Raw genomic sequence first — 20,905 nt, forward strand, 5'->3', positions numbered from 1 at the left:
GAACAGTGCAGAATAAAATGAGATGCTAGTATCATGCTAATGATCCAGCTAAGAGAAGTCCTTTTCATTTCCATGAAACTGGTAAGTGGTCCTGTCCTGTCTTTCCTCGCTGGCAGCTGTTGATTGCAGGCTCCACTGTATATCTGCATCAGAACTAAGGCACCCATAGGTTCATGTGAAGGAGTGGGTGTTTAGTGATGAGTGGCCATTGTTGCAGATTTCTGATCTTTTTAATGTTTGGTTTTCAGGCAGCTGCAAGAGCAACAACGACAAAAGGAGCTGGAGCGCGAGCGGGTGGAGCGCGAGCGGGTGGAGCGTGAGCGCCTGGAGCAGGAGCAGCTGGAGCGTGAGCGCGAGCGGGAGCAGCGGGAGCGTGAGCGGCAGGACCGGCTGGAGCGAGAGCGCCTGGAGCGGCTGGACCGAGAGCGGGAGCAGCGTGAGAGGCAGGAGCAACGGGAGCGAGAGCAGCGCGAGAGGCAGGAGCAGCTTGAGCGCGAGCAGCTGGAATGGGAGCGGGAGCGTGAGCGCAGGCTGTCAGCCGCTGGTAAGGAGCACGTGCCTTGCTCTCCTGCCCCGTGCCTGGGTGGGTGCCTGGGTGTCGGGTGCAGGGCCTGGGTTGTCGGAGCTCGCACAGGAGGGGCTCGGGGGCAGGCAGGACAGTCGGACAGGGCAAAACGTGCAGCACTTGCTGCTTTACCACTTTCTTAGTCCTCTCTCTATTGCATTTATTGCTTGGAGATTTGGGAAAGCTTTTGAAAAATGTGTAGTCTGGCTTTCTAACTCTTCTGAGGCCCTGTAAATTGGCTATAAAGTACAAGTGTTTCTTTATGAGAAATTTTTATATTGGGTGAATGTATTTCCCTTTGTGGTTGCTTAAACTGTCCTGAAGCCTATAGGATTCAAGAAATTTGCTTTAGGGTACTCTAGAGTTGTCAAAGGAGGAAAATACCCTCTCTAAAACTGACTAGTAGTTTATGTATGTTCTAGTATTGCAAAAAATTGGTGAAAATTTCTAAGTTGGATGGAATTTATTGAAAGACATAAGGGTTAAGAAAAAACTGAAAGTTTGAAACATTCATTAAAATGGACATTTATTGTAATAGGATTTAAGAATGATTTTTCTATTCCATATGGCCTATGTCAAAGGTCTCAACGTGGGTCTCAGTGTGGTTGATTGGTTTGTTTGTGATAATTTGTTCTTAACTGCCTAATTATTTTCTGGGGTTATAGCCAATAGGACAACACTTATCCACAAATAAGCATTGAATAGGGGGCTCCTAGCCCTTTATAAAACTTTTTGCCAGTTTCACTGTTTGTTGTTTCTAAAAGACAAGCAGATGTATTCTTCTGTTTGTGGTCGTAGTCCTATAATTTTAATGTCCTTCTAGTGGGCTAGATAATGAGAAGTAAAATATGGTCTTTTTCTTACAAAGGAGAAGTTCAGCAATTTAACTTATCAGTATACTTATCTGATAAAAAGAAAATTGATCTCTTCCTCCTCTGGGTCTCAGAATGCACGTATAGGGTAATGCGGTGCTTGGGTGAGGTCCGTTTCTGCACACGTGCTTAGTTGTTGGGTACTAACTGTGGTCTACATTTGTACATTTTGTCTGAATGCTGGTTTTGTGGCTTTACTAGCTCCCTTTTTCTCTCTCCTTTTTTATCCTGTCCTTGCTGCCGCTTCCCACCTTCTGTGCAGCACCGTCCGACAGCTCCCCGTATAGCGCGCCACTTCCTGAGTATGCCAGTTGCCAGCCTCCTTCGGCACCTCCTCCATCCTATGCTAAAGTCATCTCAGCTCCAGTGTCAGAGGCCACTCCTGACTATGCTGTAGTGACCGCTTTGCCACCTACTTCCACACCCCCTACACCACCACTGCGACACTCAGCGACACGTTTTGCAGCATCTGTAGGTTCAGCCTTCCACCCTGTTCTTCCCCATTATGCTACAGTTCCTCGTCCTCTGAACAAAAACTCTCGGCCTTCTTCTCCTGTGAACACACCCTCTTCTCAGCCTCCAGCTACGAAGCCCTGTGCCTGGTCTACTTCCACTGTTTCGCCCCTCCCTCCATCTCCTCCAGTAATGATTAGCAGCCCCCCAGGCAAAGCGACTGGTCCGAGGCCTGTCCTCCCTGTTTGTGTTTCTTCTCCTGTGCCCCCAATGCCTCCATCACCAACAGCACCCAATGGGCCACTTGACTCTATCACATGTCCAGTGTCTCCACCGCCTACCTCAGGGCCAGCAGTGCCGCCGCCGCCGCCTCCACTGCCTTCCCTCGCACCGCGCTCACACTGTGGATCTCAAGCCTCTCCTCCTCCAAGCACCCCTATTGCCTCAACTCCCTCATCCAAGCCTAGTGTTCTCCCTTCTCCCTCTGCAGCTGCCCCTGCCTCTGCGGAGACTCCTCTAAACTCTGTGCTGGGGGACTCCTCTGCTTCTGAGCCAGGCTTGCAGGCAGCCTCTCAGCCGGCCGAGACTCCAGCCCAACAGGGTAAGGCTTCCGTTGTTGCTGCTAACAACGCATCCTGGAAACATGGTGTATCAGCAGCTGTCACTGCCTAGAAACATGGGGAGGGTGGTTTTGATAGGTGAACAGCCCTATGTCATTGTGCCCCAACTTGCTGTAATTTAAACAAGTAGAAGGCTCTTTCTGCTGGATTAATTGCAGTTGGAAGATCAAGATGAGGAGTTTCCATATTAATTTGGATTTTGGTATCTTCCACAGTATTGTAGCTGGAGGGGTGTTCCAGTATTTGAGGGCCTCCACAACACATTCCTTTTTAGTCCCACTAGGAAAACATTACTTGACCCATTTTATCGACACAATAAATATATGACCTAACTTGTCTTCCTTTAATTGGTGGGAAATTTAGAGATGATACTTGGTGCCCAACTGAAGTCATTAGATGTGTCATCCTAGAGTCTCCTGGAACAGTTCTGATCTTGGGCCCTATTTCATTTTGGCCTCTCCTGTATTGGGCTTCTTACATTAGGCTAGATGTACCCCAAATCGTCAGGAGCAGCCTGACTTTGCCTGAGGGGTTGGGAGTATGGCAGGCTTGACGTATGCCCCAGTGGATTCCATGCTCCAGAATTACAAGAATTAGTGGTCTGAAGGGATAGTTGAAAGAAAATAAGCATCTTCTACAGTTAGCCCTCCCACCCCCTCCTCTTGTCCAGACCTTGCCATCATGGTAATAGAGGAAGAGAGGATGTAATCTTCTAAGTATGGATTATTTGTAAGTAGAGAAGGACCTGGTTGCATCAGTAAATAAGATGATGCTTGGCAATGCTTTTTTTTAAAGATAGGGTTTAGCAAGTATTACAGGAAGGAATATGACAACAAATATGTATGTAGAAAGAAACAGTGTTGTAGCCTAGATTTTAAATTACCCCTCTTTAAAAAAATCTTTGTTCCTAAGTAATAAGACTCATTGTTGCGTATATATTTTTCTTGTTGACTCATCGAATTTGCTTAAAAACTCAGAATTCTAGTACATGCAGACTCCTATCACGTGACAGTAATGCCAGACAAGAAGGTATAGTGAACCTGACACAGGTGACTCACCTGCTGTACCCTTACAGCCAACAGCCCGAGGAGGAGAGGCAGTCCATTGCTCTGTGTTCTCCCAAGAGCTGTTGGTATTTTCAGTTACAAAAAATAACCACCCAGTGTGCAAGTAGCATTTTATTTGTCCTAAAATCACCCTTTTAAGTCTTCAAGAAGGGAGAGTGCCTCCTAGTTCAGTCTTCTGATGTTGAATAAGTTCTTGTTTATTACTCTCCTTTGTGATTTTACAAGATTGGAGGCATTTCTCTCTTACCCCTGTTATCTAGACTAAAAGATATACTTCAGAGTCTGTATCACTTAATATTTTCTAGTAGTTACTTGGAAGTTATAGTTTGTTCTAAAAATTCCTTCACTTTAGTGATTCTGTACACATTGGATTTAAGGGGGAACACTTTTAAGACCCTGAACTGGGAACCTGCCCCTCCCTCATGTCCTCAGTCCAGCTATTTTGGCCACCTGTCACCACGTAAATATGGGTCTTCACTATTGTAGACTTGTCTGTCTCAACCTTTATGGGTTCACACAGACTCTTTGGGGCCTGGTACTTCCACCGGTACTAATTGCAGTCATACACATGGCTCCTTCCTTCAGGGATGGTGCCTCCGTCACAGATTTCGTAAGCACTTACTTTGTGTTTCCCACATCCCCATGGTCCCAAGAGATGTAATTAGATGACTGTCACAGAGTTCTGTTAATAAAGCTCTGACATTAAAGTAGAACATTATATACTTTGGCATTGATTTTAGCATCTTTTTTAACACTGATCTAGATTTAAACATTATGCTAAATGGAACTCACTTATAGGTAGTAGATGTTAGAGGCAGTTTTAGCATGGCATCCTGCAGCCCTTTCCACAGGATCGTATCCTGAGGCTCTGTTGTTGACCATCTTATTTAACATCTCTCTCTCTCAGGCATTGTCTTGGGACCACCTGCACCTCCACCTCCCCCTCCGCTCCCCCCAGGTCCTGCCCTGGCTCCAGCAGCGCTGCCCCCCCACCCGGGGCCTCCACCCCCCCCTCCGCTCCCCGCTTCAGGACCTCCACCACCACCCCCTCCACCCCCTCTTCCTAATCAAGCCCCCCCACCTCCCCCTCCGCCTCCCGCTCCCCCCCTCCCTGCATCTGGATTTTTTGCGGCATCCGCGTCTGAAGACAATCGCCCTTTGACTGGACTTGCGGCTGCCATCGCCGGAGCGAAACTGAGGAAAGTGTCCCGGGTAAATGTGCCTCCATGTCTCTGTGCTTTCTGCTTGTGCCAATTCTCAGGAATTGGGGCAGCAGATTTACTGTCTTCTCATTTCATGAACCCTTGTTATTCACTTCATTGATTAAAAAAATTGAGATAATTTATACATACAGGAAAGTTATGAGAATACAGTTTCTGTAAACCCCACCACCCAGACTCACCACTTAACATTTTACTGCTTGCTTATTATTCTCTGGGTGGGTGTGTTTCCTTCTGTGGGACACATACTCACCCTTTTTGCCTGAATTGAGAGTTAAGTCAGACACACCAGGCCCCTGTTTCCATAAACACTGGAGCATGTGGTTCATAGGAACAGGGACAGTCACCTGTGTGCCCACTGTAGAATAATAAAGATCAGGAAGTTTAATTGACAGACTGTTCTAATCTACAAATCTATTCAAATTTCATCTGTTGTCCAGTAATGTCCTTTATGACATATTTCTCAGCACATTTATCGGTGATGGCCTAAATTTTCTGCAATCTGGTTGACTTTGGTGAAACCTGCAAAACTGACTTTGTTTCCCTGATAGTTTCCTCAAGATTAGATTTGGATTATGCATTTTGGAGCAGGATACACATTTTTTTTTGCCACCAGTGATCTGTCCTTCTCCATGTATCAAACAGGGAGACATGTGATGATGTTTTATCCCATTGTTGTTGATGATAACTTGGATGTAACTTCCACTGATGAATGTAGAGTTCATGCCATTCATTCCATTGGTTCTTTAAAGATATTTAAAAAATAATATTTAGATATTTGTATTGAAATTAATGTAATAAACACAGGAGTTTATTATCTGTCTTTTCTCATTAAGATGGAGGATGCCTCTTTCCCAGGCGGAGGTGTGAACCCAGCCTCATCTAAGTCAGACACAGGTCGTGGGAATGGACCCCTTCCTTTAGGAGGCAGTGGATTAATGGAAGAAATGAGTGCCCTGCTGGCCAGGAGGTGAGTGAGAAACTGTATGAAATGTTTGGAATTGTTGAAGAGGAAATGTTTCATTTCATTTCAAATGAAATGTTGAAGAGGATTGTGTTCATTTTATTCAGATACTATTTAACTAGATGCAGTTCTTCCCTTATCAGAGTAGTTTTTATACTAAGAGAGTTAGATGAATTTTTTAAAAATCTGGCTTAAAAAAAAATAAAAATAAAAAAAATAAAAATCTGGTTTACCTTCTTTCTAGGAGAAGAATTGCTGAAAAGGGATCAACAATAGAAACAGAACAAAAAGAGGACAAAAACGTAAGTTCATAAAGAGAATCTACCACATCTGAAAATGGGAAAGCCAGGCGTAGCTCATTCAGGACGTGATGTCTAAGATTAGCTGGAACTTATAAATTACTTATTTCAGCTCTTCACATTAAAAATGGCTTATTTGAGCATGATGGATCAATTTTTAATAGCATTCTTGCGTGGTGGGTTGGGCATATGGATTCGTGGGGGAAATGCTCAGTCAGACCTGTTGAGTGAATGCTGTACCTTCACTAGATTTTCTGAATCTCTTAGGGGGTCAGTTGCCTTGCATTGAAAATGAAGGAATTAGAGACTAAACCAAGGGTTTTAAAATGTTCCCCAAGGAGCCCCAGGTCAGCTGCGCTTTATCTGCTCCACATGCTAGTGCTTGACAAGCAGTCTCCTTGCTCCCTGCTGCATTTGGGCTTCAGTGCCCGTCCTCCCACCTGCCTCTGACATCTGGCTCAGTAGCAGTGGCCAGTGCCACTCAGGGAGGTTGCACAAGGATAGGGACTGTGGGGGATAGGAAAGTCTAGGGAAAGGCTGATGAAGGACACAGTAGGAAATGGAGCAGGAGTATTGGAAATGAAGAGTGTAAGCCGTTGAGTCTGTGTGATTAATGAGTGTTTCTATATATTTAGGAAGATTCAGAGCCTGTAATTTCTAAGGCCTCATCGACAAGTACACCCGGTAAGTTTAGGAGATCTATTTTAACCTTTATGAACCGTCTTGAAATACTAATACTTCTCAACTCCATTTGCCAATAAAATCCATTGCCAAGAAACTCACATTCTCATTATTGAATGGTGACTATTCAATATTTTGATTATTGTGGTTAAAATTATTGTGACTTTGTGAATTGTTTTTCCTCTAAATAGGACTTAGACCGGATTGTTGATTTACTCTGATGAAAAATTCTCTGATTCATGAACTGCTTACTATAATAGTTTTGTCTTTCTTCCAGAAGCCAAAATTAATATATATGCTGTTACTAAGAACACAGGTAGTGTAGAACTCCATTGTAAATTAAGGTCACCATTCAGAAGTTAAAGAGCTGATTCCTCCCTCTCTCCCAAGAGGGGTTGGCCATATTTTTATACAGATTTGCTCATAATTTCACTCGTGCACTCCCTGAAGCTAATCTGGACCCCAAGCTGAGAACTTATCTAATACGGAGCCCTGCTTCTTTAGAGAGACCATGTACCTCCTGGTTTGTGGGCTTCCAGGGTCTTAGGCTTCGCTATCTGTGACTTTCCCAGGGTGGCTTGTCACATTCGCTTATTAATTTCTTTTCACTTTAAGGTCTGAGAGTTGTACAAATTAGAATCCTTATAGATTTTAATTAAATTTTTCATCTGTATTACTACATAAATGTGTATAATGTTACTTAGTATTTTGTCATTTGTTTTACAATAAATAAGTCTGGGAGCACATAGAATATTTCATAACTTATGTTCCCTATTTTTAAAGAACCAACAAGAAAACCTTGGGAAAGAACAAATACAATGAATGGCAGCAAGTCACCTGTTATCTCCAGGTATGTGTATCTAAATCATACTACACATGTATCTAAAAAGAAATGAACAACTACATTTTCATCATAGAAAAACTTAAATGGTAAACTTGAAATTGTACAAAGGAGCAGATAAAACCTGTAATCCTACTACTCAGTGGCTGGAAACCACTGAGCACCATTGTATTTTCCCTAGTGATTGTCTGAATTCCAACAGATGCTGTTTGCCAGGTTGTCTAAAGTTTTAAGATAGCTTTCATTCCTCCCAATTTTTTTATTTTGAAAAACTCAAAACTGTAGAAAAGTTGAGAGAATAGGAGGCAAATACCCATATATGCTTATCACCCAGATTTTCCAGTTCCGAGTTTTGCCACACTGGCTTGAGCTCTTACCTGTACTTCTATACATGTTCCTCTGGAGAGTCAGAAAGAACAAATATGTGCTCCTTTATCCTGAATCCTTCAGCATTTTCTCTAAGACCTGGGATGTCTTCTTGTGTAACCCCAGTACCATTATCACTCAAAAAATTTAAGTTTGAACAATAATATTTTATAATATATTCACATTTCTCTCATCTCAGTGACATCCTTCATTTTATAAATGTAATTTTTAAAAGAAATTTATAAAAGCAGCCGGACAAAAATTCCTGCACTGTTGAAGAGAGAGCAAAATAAAGCCTAAAGTTTGGAATTGGTGAAGTAGGAAGATTGATTTCTCTCTCAGTTGACACTTCTAGTTTTAATAAACTTAGAAAAGATAGTGTCCAGAAACAAGATGAGTTAATTTCTGTTTCTACCAGGTGGCCATGAGGGCATGGTCTTAGCAAATTTAGCGTTTCTTACCTAGGCATATTTTATTGCCATAACTAAATTTGTATATCAGGTCTTGAATATAGATGAAACTTTTTCCTGATTTATGAGGCAGCTTAGAGGGCTTACATTTTTTTCAGAAAAAAGGTACTGCGTCTAGAGACTAAAAAGGTTTTGGCCTTTTATTTCTGAGCTGTTTGCCTTATTTTTGCCTACCTTAAAAGCAAATTTGACTCTGATAATAGAAAACTAATAAAGAAAAATACAAGGACAGACCTCACATTGTCACAGGTCTGTTCCTGTTAGCCTAAATCTAAATTTGGATTTGTTTTTAAGTGGTTCTGTGTGCTGACAGGAAAGATTTGGTGATGACAGTTAAAGTTCCTCAAAGAAACAGCCTTTTCGACTGTATGGAAGCTTTTAGTTTCTCAGTGGCTAAAAGGTGAATGTATTTCATTTTGGGAGAAAATGCAGGAATTGCTTTTGGTGGACATGTTTTCGATAGAGTAGAAAAATTGCACATTAATGTTTATCAGATATCTGATTGATGTGGCCTTCCAGTGCATCTCAAGTAGTTTTTACAGACTTTCTCCACTAGCACATTTTGAAGCCTGATTTATCAAGTGCACATCAGAGCACAGAAGTGTGATGCTCCATGTGTCTTTTGAAGACATAAAGTGACAGGGAAGAATCTTTCTCTTGTGTCTACTCTTCATTCCTACCTTCCTGATAGTGGGTTCCCTGAAGCTAACCCTAAGTCCATGGAGGGATGTGAAGGAGCTTCTCCAAGTGGAGTAAGTTCCTTACTGTGTTTGGGTTCGTTTAAAAAATACTCTTTGAAAGATTTTTCAGACTTCTAAAGGAAGTTTAATAAGTGTTCTGAAAATCACCATTTAAAAAAGACTTTTCTTTAGGTTGACTGAATATTGGTTCTTATTATCCAGTAGTGTATTGATAGTCGTATTCTGCTCTGGTAGGTGGTTTTCTTCTCCGTTCCTGAAATGGAAATTTGGAAATGCCCAATCATTCCCCTAACCACTCATATACCTTTTGATAGATTTGATCCAGGGAACCCTGGGTGGCGCAGCAGTTTAGCGCCTGCCTTTGGCCCAGGGCGCGATCCTGGAGACCCGGGATCGAATCCCATGTCGGGCTCCCGGTGCATGGAGCCTGCTTCTCCCTCTGCCTATGTCTCTGCCTCTCTCTCTCTCTCTCTCTCTCTCTCTCTCTCTCTCTCTCTCTCTCTCTCTCTCTCTCTTTCTGTGACTATCATAAATAAATAAAAATTAAAAAAAAAAAAAAGATTTGATCCAGCCAGCACTACATGTCTAAAAAGTTCACCCCAAGCAATTTTAAGCCATAAAAGATTTTAAAAGTATGTTTGAAGGACTAAACTGTATGGCTTTTCTTCTCAAGTTTTCTCCCCTATTCCTTCCCCTATTCCAGTGTACTGGCCACTTGATATTTTTACTTACGGACACCTCATCCTTGCAGGGTGGTGAAAGTACTCCATTCTCTTACGAACATCCATGTTAAGATTATATTAGTGGTAGGATGGATTAATACCCTGTAATACACAGGAGATACTGCATGATGCTGTATTATTAAGTGAAGATGTCGAATGGTAGGATAAAAGCAAGAATGTTGTAGTTAAAATTATTTTAAACTATGACTGGAATGTACCATTGGAAAATTTGTGAGTTTTCATATGGTTTTCAGTAAGAGCTCACAGATATTATATTCAAAGCAGAAAAAAGTTTATATGCTTTCTTTCTGAGAGGGGTTAATTTTGCTTACTTCAAGCTTACAGTCATTTTTATTGTGTTTTGATACTTGTTGATACTTTGTAGGTAGCTTTTATTATGTCTACAGCCTATAAGAGTGGTCACTGCACTGTGATTGCCTTTTTGTTCTCTGTAATTGTCAAAAGGAGTATCCTTACATAACTAGAACTAGTGTCCAAGTACATTCTTTTGTATTGGGAAAAAAAACGATTGTTTTAAGGTTAATGGACTCCTTCCATTGTTTTGCTATGACTACAAACCTATATAAAACAGGAATATAGTGCGAATTATTTTTTTAAAGTTCTATTGTATTTCCCTTTAAATGGTTTTTCCCCTTCATAGACGGGATTCTCCAAGGAAAAATCAGATTGTTTTTGACAACAGGTCCTATGATTCATTACACAGGTATCATCCTGATGTGACTTTGTGATTTGAAACTTTGAAATAACATATTGAGGATAGGGCTGAGCTTTTTCTACCTGGATTGGTAATCACCACAAGGGAAGTACTTAGGAAGATTGAATCTTTCATATATAGGTTTATTTAGAAGTATTTTTTAAAAACACCAAGAAATTTTAATTAGAAAAGTTAGTAGTGTTCATTTCCTTGCCCTCATTTTATAGTTGGATCAGCATGAATGGTGGACACATCAACAAGGCTAGAATGGAGTCAGAGGCCACCTGTGTCTTCTTCAGGCCCTTTGTAGCTTTTGTATTTTATTCTAAAGGCTTTTCTCCTTATAAGCATGAGACAAAGCCTTTAAAAGGTAAAGTAGAAGATTTTCTGTTTGTTAGGGGAACATGGGACTATGTTATAGGCACACTTGTGAAAAATGTATTCCTGGAGGAATGTCTGTGTCTCCTATATACTGTGCAGTAGATTGAGTGCCTTTACCAATCTGACATCTATCATCTTGAGCAGGTTGTTTTCTAAGATGAGTCCTGTTAATACTGTTTTTTTAATTAAGAAAATTAAGAACCATGTATTTCTTTCTTAATTAAATAAATTGACAATTAAAAATCAAGTGTAAGCTTATATTTAGAATTGACTTGGTGGAACAGGGGCTTTAAATATTATGGTAACACAGAAACCCTGGGAAGCCCTCGTACTTTATAATCAATTATGGTGAAAACCCATAGATTACAAATAACCAGTATGTGCCCATGTTAAGTCATATGCACCTATTTTTAAAAATATGCATCAAGTCTACTGGGAGCTATGACTTAAATAGTATGTGGTGGGGTGTCTATGGCAGTGAGTCAGGAGTTCTTCAGGCTGCATTTGGCCAAAATATTTTCATGCCATTGATGATTAAAATATTTTACAAGTTTGTCAGCCAATTAAATCTGCATAAAATGTTTTATTACAAGTGTGAAATCATTTTTCCTGCTTTTTTCCAGAGTGGTTTAATTGTTGTGACCAAAAGACTTACCTAGAAAATTTGCTAGTACAAAGAAAAATAACATTCAGTGAGATACTCTGCTGTTAATCTTTTCAGTTCTCTTGCTGCTTTCCCATGGGGAACCCCTTGAGAGAATAATGTTGATAAACCTTTTTTAAAACGTGGTGATTACTTCTTTCCTTCAGTATGAAAAGTTCCCCCCTTTAGTTAATTATCATGGTGGTGGTGGTGGTGGTGGAGGATTGCATGTTAGCATGAATTAAAGTTTCTTAATTGCATGTTTCCTCAGTCGTTTGTTATATAACAATAATGTGTTGTATTATTTAATAAATATGGATATATTCGTATAATATTGCCTGGTCGGTTAGTAGACCATAGTTGCTCATGTGAAAGTCAGGGATATTTGTTACATAGCTTAGGAGAAAAGCATTCATTTGGTTATACCACTTCAATGTGAAAAGTAAGAGAAAAGCATAATAATTAAGAGTGTAGGTGTGGCGAGCAGTAACAGACAGTGTGGGTAAATGAAATACACAGTATGTGAACCATCAGGAGCAGTCCCTAGATCACATTGGGCCTGGAATGCCTGCTTTTCATGCACCGTGGCTCTCTGTACATGCTCTGTGTCCAGGGGATGCAGTGGTCCTCTCCAGAGGAAAGGAAATATGTCCTAGAAATAAGTGTTCTTTTCCCCCCAGTGCCTAGCTCAGGACACATTGAGTGAAGTTTCCTGGAAGTTGTATTTCCCTTGTTTATACAAGCAGAGCAGCAGAGGTCTCCTAAAAATAAAACTGGTCAACTTGCTTTGTATAACAACCTGTTAAGCAGTCATATGTTTGATATTAAAGCAATTAATTGAATATTTCATCCTCACAAACAGTGCCTATGGGTTTGGAGTATAATCTGCATTGTAAGAGTTATGAAATAATAACTTTGAAAAGTTACTGAACCAAGTCTTGGTTCACATTTGTGATATTGGTCCTCTGCACACTTGAAGATACATGACTTAGCTCTTTTCATCTGCATTGAGTTGTGGCTCTCAATCCATGGCCACTTACCATATGAAACCACAACATAGAGGAGTGCCCAGTTAAGACTCTAGATTCTCCCTGCCTGCCGGGATTGGAGAGGAGCCATGATTGGTTTATTTGATATTGAAACTTTTGCTTAAAAATACCTAATTTCTAAGGCTTATTTCTTCATGTAGAAGTTTTAATGGAAGCTATACTTCTGAAAGTACAATAATCAGCAAACTGCTTCTATGTGGCATTTCCTTTTTTTTTTTTTTCTAAGATGTATGTATTAGAGAGTGTACATGCGCATAGGGGAGGAGCACAGGGGGATGGGAGGAAGACTCCTAAGCAGACTCCCCACTGAGCACGGAGCCCAACTTGGGGCTCAATCCCAGGACCCTGAGATCACAATCCCAGCTAAAACAAGAGTCAGACACTTAACTGAGCCACCCAAGGCACCCACTTTTTTTTTTTTTTAAAAAACAAAATAAGTTTATGTAAGTAGTTGGAAACACATCATTTAGGTGGCATCTCCATAGAAACCTCATCTGGAAACGGCCAGTTAGATATGAATATACTTTTAGTTATCTCCCCCAACATTATTTGGATGCTTGAAATGGCATAAAATACATAGAATGAATCATGCTTATTACTAAAATGTTTTTTTCCCATAAACCGAGGCATAGAATTTGTTAACTGATTCATCTTAACGGTTGGTCTGACAGATGTTTAGTAGGCTCCACACAGTTTCAGGACATAATTGTCCTCCTTGGGCCTCGATGCTGCAGCTGGTCTGGGGGGTCCGTCCTGGTCAGTGTGCTGTGCGCAGCCTCGCCTCCCGCCTCCTGCACAGGCATCATGCTCTTCTGCCCTTCACTGAAGAAGCATCATCATCCCGTCACTATTGTCTGATTTCTGTACAAGTAACTGGAAGTACTAAGCAAAGTGAAAAATACTTTATGTTCTCTATTCAGTTCTGCAACTTTGACAATTAACTTTTTAATGTAATGTGTTTTTTGAGGAAAGTACTGAACTCTGGTGTTGGTAAATTTGCAATTTTTTGTGAACTCCTTAAACATCCCATGTGTTATTTACCTGTCCTGGTAATTCCATTTGTACAGACCAAAATCTGCATCTTCATCACAACCCAGTGCCAATGGCGTCCAGACGGAGGGGCTGGACTATGAGCGCCTGAAGCAGGTAGGCACCAGACGGCCACTTCCCTATGTGCTTGTTTGTCTATAAAAGTGGCTTCTTTGCTGGTATCCGGTAGATTGAATGCTCTGGAAAAAGTATAGAGTGAAGATATTTTTATACAAATGAAACAGTGACATTAGTACTAGATTATTTTCTTTAACTCTTCATTTTTTGGTTCAGTACATTCATGTAAAGTTCCAGCAATGGTGGGGCAAATAGTTCAATGGTAGAACATAAGCTTGACGTGTACATGCATCGTGTACTACTGTAAAGGAAAATGGGGCTGCACTTTTCACTTAACTTTGGCAAAAATGGACCCAGTGTATCTGGTTTGGGCAAGAATATGAGGGAGATGGGCACTCTCATATGCTTTTATTTTCTAGAAAGCAGGTGGGAAAACAAATAACAAAGCATTAAAAATAAATATCTTAGCTCTGAACCCAGCAATTTCACTTCCAAGAATTGATGCCAAGAAAATACAGCAAAAGTGTATAAATCTACAGCGTTGGGGAGGGCACAGTGGCCATTAAGGAATCATTAATGAGAGTATTGAATATTGAATTGTGAGCACTTGCCCATGATGGTGAAACAAACAGGTAACCAAACAATATGAACAGTTATCTCAACTTTATGAAAAAGAATAGCATCTTGTCCTTTTTTGGATACCTTTGCATTATTCACGTGCATAATCAGAAACAAAGGGGAAGGAGTGTTGATAGGCGAGAAGATTGTGGGGCTTTAAAATATTTTATTCCCAGAAGAGGTAAAATAATTTAAAAAAAAATTGGTAGTGTCAAAAAGATTTGAAAGGTAGGGCCAGTGTACTTTAGTAAGACAGACGTCAGTTTCAAAGACCTGAGCCCAGAGGAGTTGCAGCGAGCAGGGTCATCCCCAGGAGGCCTCTGAGAGCAGTGACCACACCAGTCCCTGTTGTAACCTCATACTGATCCACTTGATGACGTGCTGGCCAGGCACTGGCTGGAATCTTAGCACAGTGCTGTCTTCTGGTCCTTGTGGGAATCCTGTCGGATAGTATTTATACTCAGATTTTGCGTGACTGAGGTTCTGAGGAGTTACTTGGCTCAGAGCCCAGATCTTTCCTCAAAGCCTGTTGTCCCCATGAAGTCACTCATTTGTTTAAATGGTAACAAATGTTTGGGGTTCAAAAAAGGACCAAGAATGTTGCAGTGATAGGAGTCAAAGATGAATTAGAGAAATACTAAGAATAATTTCAGATAAATCTAATTTTTATTTGGAAAACTATTTGAAAAGTTAAATTGAGTTTGAAAAGGAAGCTTGAGGTCACTGATGATCAAGCCCTTATTTTCCTGTATATTAAAACATGGTTTTCTGTTTTTGAAAAACACCTTAAAGTAGATGTTTGCACACACTTGAAAACCTGATAAACTCTTCGCTATCTGAAGTAGTTGAGAAGAAAGGAAAAGTTTCATGTTCGGGCTCATTTTAATATTAATTTGAATAAGGATATGTCATGGTCTGTACTAATAATTTCTGTGTTAGTATGCTTATTGGTAAAGTGGAGGAATTAATATTAATTGGTAGTTTCAACCTTATTTTAAACATGAAAAGCTTTTTAAGGGGATGCCTGGGTGGCTCAGCAATTGAACATCTGCCTTCGGCTTAGACATGATCCTGGTCCCAGGGATCAAGTCCCATGTCGGGCTCCGTGTGAGGAGGCTGTTTCTCCCTCTGCCTATGTCTCTGCCTTTCTTTGTGTCTCATGAATTAATAACATCATTAAAAAGGAAAAAAAAAGAAGTTTTTTAAGAAAATGAACCTTAAATAGAGCGATTGAATTTTACTGGAGCTGTGCAGTGTTAAAGGAGGTAAACATATTAGAAACTAATCCATCCAAAGGGTAGGTGTTATTCTTCCTTCAAATTTCATCACCTTGTCACAGCCCTTTTAGCTAGCTGGCATGTGACACTATTCTCAGTAATTTGGGGGATAGGGAAGGGGAGAAAATCTCCTGCAGGCTCCATGCCCAGCGTGGAGCCCTGAGACTGGAACCCAAGCTGAAATCAGGAGTCAGACTCTCAAATGACTTAGCCACCCAGGAGCCCCTGTCCTTAGTAATTTTTTTAGATTTGGGGAAGGGGTTGTCCTTTATTTCAGAGTGAACTTATAAATACAGATTTTGCAGAATATTTGAAAGAGTGGTTTTCATGGAGGAAGGAGCATCTAGAGCAATATTGTTAAAATACAAATGGGGGGCACCTGGGTGGCTCAGTGGTTGAGGGTCTGCCTTTGGCTCAGGTCATGATCCCGGGGTCTTGGGATGGAGTCCCACATTGGGCTCCCCACAGGGATCCTGCTTCTCCCTCTGCCTGTGTGTCTGCCTCTCTCTCTCTCATTCTCTCTCTCTCTCTCTCTCTCTGATAAATAAAATGTTTAAAAAAAATACAAATAGGGATCACACAAGTACTTTAAAATTTCTAGTAGCCATATAAATAAGAGAAGTAGGTAAAATTCATTTTAATACATTTTATTTAACCTAATATAGCTAAAACGATATTTCAGAATATAATCAACATTTTAAAATTAATTAGGAGTTATTACACATTAGTTTCCTCACACTAAATCTTTGAAATCAGGTGTATGTTTTACACTGACAGTGCATCTCATTTTATACTGGCCACATCTCAGGTGCTCAGTGACTACATGTGACTGGAGCCTGCCGTATATCATACCATGTAGGTCCAGCAGGCCCCAATCCACCCTTGCAGCTCCAGGGGAATCTTCGATTCCTTGAAGCGTAGTTGGGCAGATGTGGAATTCCATACTTCCAGATCGCAGATTGACCAGGATCTGCTTATCTAGTTTACTTCTCTTGTTCCTTGGAAGTTTCATTTTGCACCACCTTTCAGACTCCTTCCAGAAAATGAGGTTAAAAAGCAGAGCTATTTATTATCTTTTCTAGAAGTTATCTGAATCCTTTCACTGGATGGCAGAATTATTTTTAGTTTTATGTTTTACATTAGTTTTTCATATTTTATATTCTTAAAATTTTATATGAGCAATATTTGTAGCATTAATTTTTCCCCCTATATTCCTGATGTTTTTCTGTCTAATACTTTAGGACATTTTAGATGAAATGAGAAAAGAATTAACAAAGCTAAAAGAAGAGCTCATTGATGGTGAGTATATAAGCAGATTTGCTGCCTTTGTAGTGTTTAAGAATATCCATTTTTAAGGAAATGCACATAAATAACCAGTTTCTTACTCAAGGCATAAAGCAGTTACTTTTGCATAGTATCCTGTCCTTCATTTGGCTTAGGATGTCAGGAAGGAGCCCTCTCCTTCCTACAATGGAAGTTATGTAAGAATAGTGATAAACAAGGTCCCTACGTACCAGGGTTTGAGTAGCTTCAGATGGAAATCCAGGCAAATAGGCTTGTCTCTGGATTGCCTCTCCTCATGTCCCACCCTACTGCTCTCTTGTTCTGAGGCTACAGAGTCTTTGTTCTTATTTTGTGCACAAAAGGGAGAATGCAAATGAGTTAAGTATACGTGTTGTGTGTGTGTGTGTGTGTGTGTGTGTGTGTGTGTGTGTGTATATATATGTACTGTCTTTGTGTTAAGAAAACAAAGTCCATGCAGCAGAAGATGCAGGGTCAGCTCATTTTTTTTATTACTGGGAGTTTGAAGACAATCACTAAGATTTCTTAGGAGTGAATCACTTGTTGATTTTACTTTATCATTGTATTTACTAGAACTATGTTTCCTTTTCCTACCCAGCGATCAGGCAAGAACTGAGCAAGTCCAATTCTGCGTAGAGAAACAAACCAAGGAGAAATAGGACTTTAGTCTGGAGAAAGAAGAAAGACCCCTGTGAACAACAGCCGTTAACAACAAACCCCTACATTTTGTGAGCTGTGAGAAGAAAGTGGAGACAAATAGTTGGAAGGAGGAAAACCAACATACTTGCAAGCCTTCAGACGCTATTACTCTGGCGATAAGCTATTTCCCTCCCAGTTTGCTGCTTTTTTCTGACCTTTTCAACAGGATGGAAGAGTTGGATGAGAGTTCCTATTTAACAATTAATGCAGAAAATACTAAACCCATCAGGCAAGATCGCCGTGCTTTGAAATATTTTCATGTCAAGACAAAACCGCACGTTTTTCACAATCCATTGCTAAAATAAAGAGGAGAAAGGCTTAAGAAGTTTGTTTTCAGAGAGTGCTGATGAAGAATTTAGCAAGTTACACTATTGTAAATGTTTCTCTCAGGTTTGTCTTCCTATCACATTTGATATTCCGTGAGTAATGGAGATCAGCCCTGTGTAGGTTAAGATCATAAAATGTGGAACAAATGGAATTGTATGTGCTTTCAAAGGGTGATATTTATAAGAAAGTGTCCTAAAAATGAGTTGTCTGGCTTGAGGAATCTTAGAATGATAGGAAGTCTCTCGAGTTAGCCTTCATGCAATTTTGTAGATTAAAACGTAAAATTCGTCCAGAATTTAAAGATTTAGATGCCTTCCTAAATTGTTAAAATGCTTTACCAAATCTATGACTCCTACATAACACACACCAGTGGTCAAATGTAAAACAATATATTGTAGACTTATTGTAGGTTTTCAACCTTTTTTAGATTTATGCATGTGGACATTTTTATAATGTAATTACAACCACCACAAAATTAGCTTTTTTAATTGCAGACAGTAATGCATGTCACACTAATACGTAGTGGCCTTTTCAAGGCCTGGTCCCAGGGAAAACATTTTGTAGAGTATAGGGGGTGGGAGGAAGGGAAGGAATAATTTTTCTTTTAAAGTTAATTTCTGCACTGTCTTTTTTTCTCAATTACCTGCATGAATAATAATGAGGAATATTTTGTGACTTTAATTGGTAAATATGTTAGCAGAACCAAGTACTCAGTCTTTTACATCATGTCTTCAGCTGTTCGTATTTTAACTTCAGTAATTTCAATGGTCTGAAACATGATTCTGAGCTTCACATGGATTACATTGTTCTGTGGAACTCAAAAATTTGATCCCTGAATTTGGCAGTTATTACTACCTAGGTGCCCTGCAGTTGGACAGGTGTTCAGGTACGTGTTCCTGACCAGGAAGCTGCTTTTGAATTTTGTTACATGGAAACACATGAAGTAGTAATGTCAGCAGCAACTGAGGTCACAGACATCACGTGGCAGAGGGGACCAGCGAGGGGCTCTGCTTGGTTTTCTTGTCATGATGGAGCAAGACTCAGGTGGTGGGAAGAAGGAACTAGATCCTCCACTCACCCCCACATGGGTGTGGGTGTGTGTGCGTGTTGTGTACACACATGCAGTGTGTAATCCACGCCTCACCCCCCACCCCCCCGGAAACTTGTGAAGATTAAAACAGGGAAGAAATTCTGTATGTTGCAAGGATAGTTTTGTTTTTTGTTTTTTTTTTTTTTAATTTAGGACATTAAAAATTCTCCAGGCTCTCCATCTTGATTTCTGCTTGTTATGTGCCATATTTGCTTTGAAATCTTTGATATCTGAAGTTTTACTAAAATTTTGAAGAAGTAATCCATTTTCATCTGCTTTTTAGATTTTGTAACCTCAGTTGGTCAGACAGCTTGTCGATTGCATAGTTTATCATTCAAAAAGATTTGAGTGAGGGAATTGTTTTCCTTGTTAAAATAGTTCCTGTTTCTGTAGAGACTTCAGTTTTAGAATTAATCTGTGATGGATGAGCGATCATAATTCAAGTCTACAGTTCTGTTTTCTATCAACTGTTCATTGTTAGGAGTAGGAAAGGCATTCAAGCGGCAGCAAGCCTCTAAAGTAGCGTCTTCTAAAAGAAATAGGAGGCACTTTGATCTTTATTATTGTACTTTTGGTTATGCAAACACTTTGATGGTATAAGTGTTTTAAGTCCCCTATAAATCTGGTGAGAAATCACTTGATTTTGTCAGTGAAGTTAGTCTCTAGTAGGATAGAATGCTGGGTACAAGTGGTCCAAAGTCAGATAAAAGACTACAGCAAAACACTAGATCTTCAAAAGGAATTGGTTTATGCACTAAATGTCTCGTGCCTTGGTCTGATCCTCACGGGATGTCTGTGTAACAGGACAGAACCAGTGCTGGGTCACATTGTGTTCCATCAGTTTGCGTTTTCCCAGATTGCTAACTGTGTTCTTCCAAGAAGTTTGATTCAGTCACTGTACACATTTACTGTCCTATGTGACAGTTTTGTCATTGTTAGAGATTTCAGTAATTAAAATGGGAAGCAGAAGCTTCAGTTACTCTCCTTTATGGAAGTGATGCTCCTTGGAACCCATCATGACGATGGTGTTCCTGCTCTTGTATGCTGGGTGTCTGAAGCTGAGTGCAGTTCAGGGGGTCCTTTCTGGTTACAGGAAGGCACTTCTTTCCTCAACACTGTGATCTGACCCATGACAAATCTGTCCTATACGCTATGTAAATGGCCAACAGTCCATTGCAAACCCACTGAATGTACAAATCTTAATGCCGGTGCTGAAATCTCTCCAGAATAGTCATCATGGTTTCACAGTTGGTTCAGAATTTGCAAGCATCACGTGTCAATCAGAACTGAAGATGAAACACTAATGAATGTTGGATTCCCATGCTTTAGGTGTGCTTCCTTTTTAGATTTTTCGGTTCTCTTGCTATTTTTACCATACTGTTTCATTTAAATTTCCTACACGCTAACTTCGTTTGTGTGATTGAAAATAAACTTGCAGTATATACATGTTGCTTGTTTGTGACACTTAGATGACACTATGAAATAATCTGTCGGTTCTAAAATAAGTCCTACTGAATGTGAAAAGCCCACACAAAAGCCCTTGACTTCACAATCTAAAGTTTACACAGCTCTTCACTGTTCCTTCAAGATTTCCTTAAAAATACTGAGTAATGCAGAGAAAGGGAAGAGGTGATTATGTGTCTACTGTTTGTTTGAAATGACTGTTATGTGTCCCCTCGGCCAGCCTCAGTGCAGTGGGTTACTCTTATCGTCAAGAGAGGGACAAAGGTTTAATTTTACACAGTTTTGTTCTATAGCATAGGTACTAGCAAAACTCATGCAGTTACTATTTCCCTTTATGTAGTCTACAAGGGAAAGAGCCTTAGCAAGCACTGAATTTTAAGCATAGTAAAGTC

General features: G+C 40.2%; 1 protein-coding gene across 4 annotated transcripts in view; it reads left to right on the plus strand.

Moving 5' to 3' along the window:
- Nucleotides 1-20,499, plus strand: part of ENAH (ENAH actin regulator) — a 140,442-nt gene extending 119,943 nt beyond the window's left edge. The window contains exons 5-15 of one of the 4 annotated variants that reach the window (XM_055323830.1): nt 249-544; nt 2,381-2,491; nt 4,485-4,789; nt 5,634-5,767; nt 6,006-6,063; nt 6,696-6,744; nt 7,525-7,591; nt 10,503-10,565; nt 13,697-13,775; nt 16,873-16,930; nt 17,532-20,499. In XM_055323830.1, coding sequence (XP_055179805.1) covers nt 249-544; nt 2,381-2,491; nt 4,485-4,789; nt 5,634-5,767; nt 6,006-6,063; nt 6,696-6,744; nt 7,525-7,591; nt 10,503-10,565; nt 13,697-13,775; nt 16,873-16,930; nt 17,532-17,569 — 1,258 coding nt within the window. In that variant the 3' untranslated portion in view covers nt 17,570-20,499. The remainder of the gene's footprint in view (nt 1-248; nt 545-2,380; nt 2,492-4,484; nt 4,790-5,633; nt 5,768-6,005; nt 6,064-6,695; nt 6,745-7,524; nt 7,592-10,502; nt 10,566-13,696; nt 13,776-16,872; nt 16,931-17,531) is intronic. The other 3 variants (XM_055323832.1, XM_055323833.1, XM_055323834.1) reach the window with 3 other exon arrangements.
- Nucleotides 20,500-20,905: the final 406 nt, after the last annotated feature.

Source organism: Nyctereutes procyonoides, unplaced genomic scaffold, assembly GCF_905146905.1.
Source record: "Nyctereutes procyonoides isolate TBG_1078 unplaced genomic scaffold, NYPRO_anot_genome, whole genome shotgun sequence".
NCBI lineage: Eukaryota > Metazoa > Chordata > Mammalia > Carnivora > Canidae > Nyctereutes > Nyctereutes procyonoides.